This window comes from Gossypium raimondii, chromosome 7 (genome assembly GCF_025698545.1).
Source record: "Gossypium raimondii isolate GPD5lz chromosome 7, ASM2569854v1, whole genome shotgun sequence".
Classification (NCBI taxonomy): domain Eukaryota; kingdom Viridiplantae; phylum Streptophyta; class Magnoliopsida; order Malvales; family Malvaceae; genus Gossypium; species Gossypium raimondii.
The window spans coordinates 29,701,569-29,712,844 of record NC_068571.1 but is presented as its reverse complement, the minus strand read 5'-3'; the positions used below and the strand labels follow the sequence as shown (position 1 = coordinate 29,712,844).

At 32.0% G+C, this 11,276-nt stretch overlaps 1 protein-coding gene across 1 annotated transcript; it reads right to left on the bottom strand.

Annotated features, from left to right (window-relative positions):
• Window positions 1–826: 826 nt before the first annotated feature.
• Window positions 827–6,117, bottom strand: LOC105797129 (DEAD-box ATP-dependent RNA helicase 8). The gene is made up of 10 exons (XM_012627067.2): window positions 5,670–6,117; window positions 5,171–5,231; window positions 4,373–4,607; window positions 3,693–3,931; window positions 2,656–2,907; window positions 2,395–2,575; window positions 1,759–1,847; window positions 1,592–1,665; window positions 1,378–1,499; window positions 827–1,253 (listed from the first exon to the last, which is right to left on the bottom strand). Exons 1-9 carry the CDS (start codon window positions 5,957–5,959, stop codon window positions 1,421–1,423), a joined length of 1,500 nt encoding a protein of 499 aa, XP_012482521.1. The 5' UTR covers window positions 5,960–6,117; the 3' UTR covers window positions 827–1,253; window positions 1,378–1,420.
• Between the last annotated feature and the right edge of the window lie 5,159 nt (window positions 6,118–11,276).

The following is an 11,276-nucleotide window of genomic DNA, read 5'->3' as shown; positions in this document are numbered from 1 at the left end:
GAGGACAAGGATGCTTCAAGGAGGGACTAATTGATATGGAATTTAAAAGTTAGTTATTTTCTGTTATTGGATTCCTGGTTAATAACATTAATGAAAAGGTGCGTTAGGCATTATTAGTATAGCTTAAGTAATACGACGTGTTTTTTAATAGTGTAAGAGGGTTAAATGATACAATGTGTATCGTTGAGTTGTTATAACAGCTATAGTAACGACTTGTAACTATCTTCCCTGATTGGCAATTTAAGCCCGACATGATTGAGGAAAAATATCAGGAAATTCTCAACTCTTTTCTTCTTCTCTTCTCTGTCGATTTCTTGATCCGTATCATCATGCTGGCACTACTTTCATCTAAAGACTAAATCTTGTTTAGGGTGTCGGTTCCTTTCCACTCAAATCCGTTTCAAAATGTAAAGTTTCCCATTACTCCATTTTTTTTCATCCGCAAGACGGTCAATTTAACTCCTAGCGTTTCTTGCGGGAAATTCTTTGCAATAAGTTATCTGTCAGCTGCAACTTGTAAGAATGCCTCGAAAGTAGACATTATTTGCCAGGATCCATTTCTTTCCATCCCCCTCTAATAAATGAGATACCAAACCATGGATGGAATTTTCTTCCTCCTCGGTTTACACTACGCTACTGGCAGGTAAGTGATAGACAGTCAAGATTCCAATTACGTATTTATTTATTCAATAATATTCTTAAATGCTATAATTTTGAATTAATAATTAATATTTTTTTTAAAAATTATCTGAATTATTTGTATAAGTAACAGGTTCAGATTAAAATTGCAAAAGGTCGTAAACAAACTGGAAATGCATACATGATGTATCAAACAACAGCCGATACTTTTCATTTCGTTTTGAAATCTCAGATGTTTTTTGTCCATTGAAACCACAAAGATTTAGATGAGAAAATGCACCAACAGAAGAAACATAAACATAAATTTCTAGCACAAGCTACAATTCCACCATGATCAGACAGACAGACAGACAGACAGACAGACAGACGGTACCAAACCATAACTTAACTAAATCAAAAGCAAGACTCATCTAAAACTCTCCCTAGTCTACCATATCCTGCTAACATTTCAGGACTCTGAAATTTGAGATGTCAATAGAAAAGAAGCATTCAAGGATTACATGCATAAAAGCGCCCGCTAAGAAGTCTTCCACCAACACCGTCTTATATTTTAGAATATATATACCCACCCATGAGCAAGGACGGACGCCTTGGATAAGCAGGCTTCATTAACCCTAACAAACATGCAAGTAATTGCACATCATCAATATTATCTCACAAGATACACATATGGAAAGAGGGAACAGAGAAATCACTCATTCGCATAATCAAAAACTAGACTTGAGGGTGGCTGCTCACCATTGTTACCACTGTAGGCCAAACAAGAAACATCTTCTACAAATCACCGGCAGTAAATAGCCTGATCGATATGTGGAGGAATTTGCTTAATTTCGGTCCCAAGCTCTTGTTCAATCCTATACCTGTTAGAAAAGACCATACGACATTTCTATGAATCAGGAAAACCTCAATGCATATAGCACTTTAGTTTAAAAACAGTTACATGGTAATTTACAAGTTAAAGCGGTCTTCATAAGTGATCAAATTCACAGCTAATCCAAGATGACCAAACCTTCCTGATCGACCAACCTGCTCATTAAGAAGATATTCATGAGGATTAGCAAAAGAATGTATATATGTTTGGTAAGTGTTGCAAGAGAGACAAATAGATAGCCAACATACCCTATGGAGGTATGTTTCAGAGTTCTTGGGGAAGTCAAAGTTAATAACAACATTCACAGCTTGGATATCTATACCCCTTGTAAAAAGATCTGCAGCAAGTATAAATACATCATTAGGAGATTATTGTTTACAAAATGACTTCTATAAAATGCTTATGAATAGAGTAAATCTGTTTTCCGCACTGGCATAGAGAATTAATCCTAATGAAACTAAAATTTCATGTATGTTGGTCGAAATAAATAATTAATGCCCACTACATAAGAGGGGACAACAAAAAACATTAAAGGCAAAGCTTCAATATAGCTCAAAGTGTACCATATATTACGAAACTTGGAACACTTGCATACTTCAATCCCTTGATTCAAATTTTGTGAAAGAGAGACATTTAAATTCAAAGGCAGCCTATCACTGAAAAAGATAAGCAGTGGTGCTTTCAAATAAAAGGTATTACAGATTTCAGCTATATTGTCTAGCAAAACAAAAGAAAAGAGAGAGAAATAGAATACGAAAAGAGAACAAATACCAAGCCTGGCAAACTATCAGTACCAACAGTGATTTATTTGTTAAATAGTCAAATTGCACATAGATTAGCTCATATACCAAAAAGGCAGAAACACACAGCATGGCATAACATACCAGTACAAACAAGATTTCTGCATGCGCCGTTACGGAAATCATGAAATACTCTGTTACGATGGTCCTGAAGCATCTTTGCATGGATATAAAAGCAAGAGTAGCCAAGTTCTGTAATTTTCTTGGCCAACAGTTCCACCCGATTTACCGAATTGCAGAAAATGATTGATTGGTTTATTTGCAGCTGAAAATAAATTTACATCAGATCTCATCCAAACAAGGGAAAAAGAGCAAATACTAAATAAAAGTTATAAAAGGATAAACCTTAGAGAAAAGAGTATTTAGGCAGTGGACTTTCTGTCTTTCTTCCACAAAAGCATAATATTGTGTAATACCCTTCAGGGTAAGCTCATCCATTAGATTAATAATATAAGGCTTCTGTAGGTATCTGTCTTTAAAGTCCTTAACAGTAACAGGGAATGTGGCAGAAAACAACAAAATTTGACGAGTTGCAGGAAGAAAACGTATCAGCTGCTCTATAGAAGGTTGAAACTCTGGAGACAAAAGTTTATCTGCCTGAAAGAAACCAAAACATAGCATCAGACGCAGATCATAAACTTAAATCAAGCACACAAGTTAAGGAAAATAATCAAATACATTCTCCATTCCACAAGCAACTTTCTTCCTTCTTTTGTTAAGAATTTTCATACTAATAATTCACTCAATGCTTCAGAATTCTAGTTCCAAAACTAGCATTTATATCAATATAAGAAACCCAAAAGGGAAAAAAACAAAAGGGGAACATGAGGAACAGAATAAAAAATGCCCAGTCTTTACAAAACAATAGATATGCAGACTATGGAACCAAATACAGTGAGTATTCACAAAGAAAAGTTGAAGACACTTCCACAACAAGCTCCAGTAACTGCATATTCAGTTAACTTTCCCAAAGCAAATTGTAATCTATGGATAATGGATTAGAGACATACAACCAACTTACAAAAAGAACAAGTACTTACAATTACACTTAAACTTGTTAAGAAAAAATCCAATAAGTTATACAGCCAAAACTGTTTCTAGAATATGGACCCTTAAAAGGAAACCAATAAACTCTTCAATTGATTGCTAATATTTCCAAACTGTAAATCTGAGGCAAGCAGAGTCTACCCACATCTCACCCAACCAAAAAGTACACAAACAATAAATCACTGCTCATCAAGATACAAAAGGAATAAATAAATAATATTTCTTCCATGTCCATCCAAATACAAAACTTCAAATTCTCTAAAATGTTAAACATGAAAGGACAATAACCAAACTGGAAAGGAAAAAAATACACATAGAAACAACCAAATACTTACTTCATCCATTATAAGCATTGAACAATCTTTCAAAATGCAAACACCCTTTTTAGCAAGGTCTAGAATTCTGCCAGGCGTTCCAACCAACAAATGGACTGGTTGATACAATCGCATAATATCATCCTTGAGACTGGTGCCTCCCGTGGTGACCATGACTTGAATTTGTAAATGCTTCCCAAGCTCCTTGCACACTTGTGATGTCTGCAAAGCCAGTTCTCGAGTTGGAACAAGTATAACAACTGCACAAAAACATATATTTTGGGTAAACACAGGAACTGAATGGATAATTTTTGTATAATAAGAAGAAAAATAAATTCAAGTAACTTCTTGGGCCAAAAGTACCAGCATCAAATAGAGAAGACATGAAAATGATACATATGTCAAATGAAGCCAAAAAGGATTTTGGCTGCCCACCAAAAATAAATATCCAAAAACAAAAGTTGCAACTATTTGCCTGAAGGAGGACAAGATGGACTTGCTTCAGGAACAGGTGCGGTGTTTGGGCCCCCACTCTACCATGTCCATCCATGCCCATTCCCATAATTCAAATCTCAGTTAACAATATGCAGAAAATGGCATTCAAGCCTCTTTCCCACTTGAAGTACCCATTCCCATTTAACTGCACCAATTATAGATGCAGACAAAAGAAAAAAAAGAGAATATATAAATGGTTATTTAACCTTGAATAACATTGTTATCTTGGTCAATTTTTTCCAAGGCGGGAATGCAAAATGCTGCTGTCTTTCCAGTTCCATTTTTGGCTCTGGCAAGAATATCACTTCCGGTCAAAGCAATGGGAATACTCTCTTCCTGAATAGGAGATGGTCTTTCAAAACCCTTCTCATATATTCCCATAAGAAGTTCACGTTTCAGAAAATAGTCCTCAAATTCATTTCCTTTAGTAGCTGTCACATCCTGGCAGCAATTTAATAGGCAGTTTAGTATGTAAACAGGTAATTATAACATTTGAAAAATCTACAAAAAACAATTGCACCACTATCATACTTAGTGATGAGATATATGTCACCAAAAAACAGATGATATGCTTCCAAGAAATGAGTAATGCTTGCCTAAAACAGTTCTTCGATATGCAAGTTCAAACCAGAAGGCCTCAACACCATAGAATTAGGTATAACCTTCCCCAAGTTAAGAACTCTGGAAACCGACCATTTATAATTGTGATTATGCTAGTATGTGGCTATATATACAACAGGATAGTTGGAAGCAAAAGAAAATAATCCACCTGCATTTCTAGAATGACCTAAGAAAGCAATTTATTCTTTACCATTCAGAAGAGCAGAGAACAATTTTTATAGTTTCATGAAGGTATGATGAATAGTTATTAGGATGATGATTATCTAGGTGATATTCATAACCTATACCACAACTGCGATAAAAACATAACTGATAAAAGCAGATTCTTCAAGAAAGCAGTCAATTCAGTACCTAGACAAGAAAAATACCATTTACAGACATACCTCTGTTTTGTAGCGGGTATCTGCTGGTGGTATCTTTAGCCTGGCCTTCCAATCTTGTGAACTGAAAGAGGAAAATGTACATTAGATTTTAAAACCATGCAAAATAAAATGATGTCGTTAAATGTAAAGACAGAATCAAGAAAACTGAAAACCAAAATTTGTTGGAGTATCTAAAGATGAAGTTTTAAACTTTCAATCTATTGCATATAGAAGAGAACTGACAGCTATACAAAAAAGAAATGTTAACAGCTTAACAACAAATAAGCGAAGAGTAACCATGAAAGCAATACGCAAATTCCATCCTTCCCTCTTCAAGTCCTTCCTAACAAATGGAAAGTTTGGGAATAAATCAAACCATAAAAACTATTTCCTAAGCACACTAGGAGCACTCAAAAACTGTAGAATTGAAGAGAGATAATGCCACAGGATACAAAAGAAAAAAAAAAGATTAGGCATAAATATAACAAAAAATAGACAAGAAATAAAATTCAAAAGGGACCTCGAGTCAACGGCTTCCGATTGAACGGTCTTTTCGACCTCATCGATGACACTGGAGTCATTGCCGCTGGGTAACTGGTTACGCCTGAGCCACTGCTGTTGTTGTTGATGCTGTTGTTGTTGTTGAAAATGCTGCTGATTGTGTTGTTGAAAATGCTGCTGATTATGAACCAAATTCCTCTGCACGTAGTGTTGCTGCGACGGCCTGGACTGAAAACTAGGGTTAGCATTCACTCCGCCCCCCCGGCCAACGCCGATCCCCGGTGGTGGATACCTCCCTCTACTATTCATATCACAATCCTAAGCTCCAAAAAAAAAAGATACGAAACTCTAGAAAAATCCGAAATCCGAACACAACTACCAAAAAAAAAAAATCAAACACTAGGGTTTCTTACAAAGGGGTAGCGCCGTAAATAATGGCAAAACCGAGGGTCGTCCTAAATCAAAACAAAGAAGCTTAGTTTTGTTAGTTGAAGAAAAAGGAAGAAGGTTAGATCGTAAATTTGAATGAATACTGATGGTTTTATTGCCCATAGAGAAGACACCAAATGGAATTTTTTCTTTTTTTAATTTTAGAGTCGTTAATGGGCTTTGCAAAGATAAAGAAAAGATTTCGGTTAATATGGTGTTTGGCCCTGGCATAATATCTAAATTGTCAATTTAGTACATGTAATTTCATTGGGTTAGCCACATTACTCGTGCTTAAAATTTCTGTTAAAAAATTGTCAAGGCACAAATCAAAATCAAAATTTAGCTAATAAGTGGGTAGCTTTGTCAAAATGTGTTGAAAACCCGTATATTTTGGGAACTCCTGTATATTTTGGGATAATTTTTTAAGTTATTCGGATATATAATCTTAGAATAATCAATTGAGATTTTTTATGAAGACTTTTTTTTATCTTTTAATAGTTTACTGAATAAGGAAACTATTTTTCTAGCTATGTTCTGAGTCTTTTTTTATTTAAACTCAGCTCTTTACGTAATAAAGACAGTATAGTTTTATTGAAATAGTTCCTTGAAAATTTTCATGGTATCAGAGCTAAGTTAAATCTTCAGTAACATCATGGTTAAAACAGCCTTCACTAGAGATAAGAGACCCAACAACCAAATTGTTAGAAAAAACGGGTTTGGAAAACGCAACGAAAAATAAATTTAGGAAAAATAGAGTTTTAAAATTTTTTTCAAAATAATATCTTAATTGTGATATCTAAAATAATAAATCTGTTATCCTCAAGCTCACGTCTGTTTAGTTTGGGCTCGCTTCAAATTAGAAAATTTTTTAAAATAATCTTTTTAGAGAATTTTTCTCTACAACTTTCTCTTGAATTCAAATGTGTCAAAAATAATGACATAATGTTCTCTTTATATAAGGAAAGTTTAGACAGTTCAACTATGATTAAACTTAATCTTTTTAATATTAAATTTAATATTAATCTAATATTATATTATATTTGAAAAGTTCTTTTGCAAGTATTTGTGGAGGTTTTTCTGAAAATTCTTCCTTCATAACAATAATTTTTTCAAAATATTTGTTTGGAAAATATTGTGAAGATTTTTGTGTAGCAGTCTGTGAAGACACTGCTATCTCTTTTGGAAAAACATCTTGGAGAGAAGTCTCTTTTAAAACATTTTTAAGAGATTTTGGTTTGTGTAAAACAATCTCTTTATTTTTTGAAACCTTTGCTGCTTCAGCAGTAATTTGTTTGAGAGGAGTTTCCTCTTTCATTTGTGAAAAGGCCAATGCTACTTCCGAGATTGAGATGGGGACTCAATCCATTTTTTTATTTGAGAACCAATCTCATTTAGATCTTGTGCATCTTGAATTATTGTATTTTTGGAGGATTTTGACGATGATGATGATTTCTCATCTTTTTCATAGCAAATTTCATACCATGACTTAATTGGTTTTGAGGTGATTTGGGTTTTAGATGATTCTTCTATTTTCCCTTTTCCTTTGTCTCGAAGTTCGGGGGCATTTTTGAAGAAACTCTCTCGTGAGAAAAACAGGAAAAGAATTAGTTTCTCCTTTGATGTATTCAATATCAAAATCGAAATATGCTCAAGATTACTTGTCATCTTGCAAAAATTTGTTTTGATGCAATGTTTTGAACATCTTTTTGTAAAACTTCTTTTACTGATTTGCAATCGATTCGTAAAAGAAATTTTTGATTTAATAAATCACTTTGGAATTTTGTAATGCACAAAACAATTGATAAAATTTCTTTTTTAATGGTATTATAATTTTGCTGAGTAGGATTCTAGTGTCTGGAAGTAAACTGAGCTATTTGTTCTTTTCCTCCTTTAACTTGTTTCAGGATCCCACCATATCGTATTTTAGAAGCATCTGTCTCTACTATCTTGGGGGCATTTGGATCAGCTAAATATGGACAAGGAAGTTTAGTGATTTGTTTTTTGATTGGGTGATAATATTGGTATGGTTATTTGTCCAAGGTTGTGGATTCTTTTTGAGCCTATCATATAATAGTTTACATAATTTGCTAAGACCTGGATAAAAGTCTATGACATAATTGAGGTTTCCTAAGAACCTTTGTAATTGGAGCTTATCAAGAATTTGGTCTGGGAATTTGCTAGCAAACACTATAGATCGTTCTATTGGGGTAATGGTTCCTTGGATAATATAAAGACCTAAAAACTTTACTTTGGTTTGGAACAAACTTATTTTGGATTTAGAAACTACTAAACCATTATTTCTTATGACTTTTATAAAGATCGATATATGTTTGAAGTGTTTTTCTAAATTTTCTGAAAATACTAATACATCATTGATGTATACTATTGTGAATTGAGAATATTGGTAAAAAATATCATTTATTATTCTTTGAAACTCAGATGGAGCATTTTTTAACCCAAAAGGCATTACATTCCATTCATATTGTCCAAATGGTACGGTAAATGTTGTTTTATATCTTTCTTCTTCTTTTATTTGGATTTGCCAAAACTCAGATTTCATGTCAAATTTTGAGAAAATATTTGCATTACAAAGTTTTTGTAACAAATCTTTCTTATTTGGTATTGGGTATCTAATCCATTTTAAGGCTTGATTAAGGGGTTTGTAATTAATTACTAATCTTGGTTTTCCTCTTTCAAGTTCTGCATTTTTTATTACATAGAATGCTGAGCAACTCCAAGGGGAACTACTCTTCCTAATTAAATTTTTATTAAGAAGGTCTTGTATTTCTTTTCTACAAAATTCTTTCATTTCTTTGTTCATTTGTATGGGTCTTGCTTTTATGGGTATTTGTCTTTCATCAAAATCGTTTTCATATGGTAATGTTACTTCGTATTTTTTTCTGTTCCAAAAGGCATTAGGAATGTCAGAACAAATTGTTGATTCTATTTCTTTTTGGATTTGATCTATTCTTTTTTGTATTTCTCTTTTCTTAATTGTTCCGTTAATTTTTAAAACATATTTCTTCTTTTAGAAAAGAGATTTGCTTCATTTATAATTAATTAAATTATTAATTTGCCCATTATGAATGGATAAAAATTTTAACAGTTGAGATTTCATATTTTGGTTTTTCTACAAAAGGAAATTCTACCTTAGTATTTAAAACTTTGGTGGATTCTATTTGTTACTTTATAAGGTTTGAGTAAGGATATGAATGGGGTTCCTAATATGACATCTTGGGTAATATCTTTTACCATTAAAAACATGTTTGATATTTTATACCTTTGTTGAATATTTCTACATTGGGAATTTTGTAAGTAAATTTTAATTTTTACCATTTGCGACTTTAAGAGATTCGATGTTTTATTATAATATTTTGTTGGAATTATTTCTTCTCTAATGCAGTTTTGGTCCGCTCATGTATCAAAAAGGGCTATTGTTTCTAATTGAAATTCATTATTTATAACAATATTTATTTTTATTAAATATCTTTGAATAGATACTTCAGTTAGAATCATCATATATTCTTGTGTATTTTCTTTAGGTTCAGGTTCAGTTTCTGACGAACTTTTTTCTACGATTTCGTGTTTTAAGGACCTCATTTGTTCTTTCATTTCTTGTTGTTATGTTTTAAGCTGAGAAAGTTCCAATTTAATCTGTTTTATTTCCAGCTGTAATTCAGAATTTGTAATTTGCCTTGATTTTATTTTTTCATATTTATTAAATATTATGTCTTGTATATTATACATTTGTGATTTACTAGAAATGATTTCTTTTCTTTTCTAGTTTATCTTTTAATGAGGATTTTAATTTCAAAAGGTATTCTCTTTTAAGCTCTAAGTCTTAAATTTTATCAATAACTTCAATCATAAATTCTTGATCTTTGGTTAACATGTTAATTGAAGGTTCATTTTCATCACTAGAAGACGAGATGTTGTATGTAATTCATCTATTTGTAATTCATCATTTGATAGATGTATCATTTTCAAAAGAAGTTGTTTCTAATAGGATTTCATTTAATTTTGTTCTATCTCTTCATCTAAATTTAAATTATTGATTTTTCTTTTGATTTTACAATATTTTGAAATATGTCCTGGTTTTCCACATCTATAACATTTTATTGTTTTATCAATTTTGTTATCTGTTTTTGTTGTTTCTTCCTTTTCTGTTTTTTCTATATTTAGGTTTTTATAATATTCGAAATATTCTTTTCCTATTTTTGGCTTTTGAGGGCAACATGTTTTTGAAGAAGAAGGTTCATTCTTGATGTCAAATTAGTGACAAAATGATCCGTATTCCTTTCTACATTGATATCTTTCTTTCTTAAGTTGTTTTTGTAATTTTAAATCTTGACAAATTTTTATCCTTCTTTTGGGTGAAACTAATTAGTTTACCATATGTAAGCTTTTCATATGGAATAATACCTTTGTAATTTTCTTTTATTTGATTCCTAACTTTTTCTCCTAATAAAGTGGGAAGTCCTGCTAGAAATTTTTTTTCCAAAATGGTTGTTGGTTATCAGATCTTTGCATAACTCTAGTCATAAAGACATTTTTATACCATTTAAAATCAATTAATTTTTTACATTTTAAATTTGATAATAATTTTGAATTTCTATCTTTAAGATGAGAAGGATCTCCAATAAAGTGTTTAGAGATTGAGAAAATTAAAGTTGCTACTGCATCTTGGATTTCTCTTCCTTGTTCGTCTAAAATATTCTATCTTGGTCATCTTTTTTTATTACTTTTAAAATTTCTTCCTGTTGGGTTTTAGTGAGTGCATGATCCCACCATCCTTTTAATTGACTAGTAAATCCAGCAACTAAAAGATTAGCTATAGCATGATCACTAATTAATCCATTTTGATTTTGGGTTTTATAAACATTTGAAACCATTGTCATTTGTTGTAATAAACTAAGAATATTGTATTCAGACATTCCATCTATATTCTATTCATAGATTGTATTAGCATTGTATTTTTTTTGGAAAACAAGTTTTTCTTCTATGTTAAGATCAGGTGCAGTGATTTTTGGATAATATAATTTTTTTGGTTCTTTCCAAGCCATCTTGTTAATTTGTTGTTCATCTGACTGATCCGAGTTAGATTGGGAAGATTGGTGTAATGTATTTACAGAATATTGGGTTTGTATTAGGGTATCAGGGGCAATTAATTCAGACTTGTAGTTTTCCAAAGCTTTAA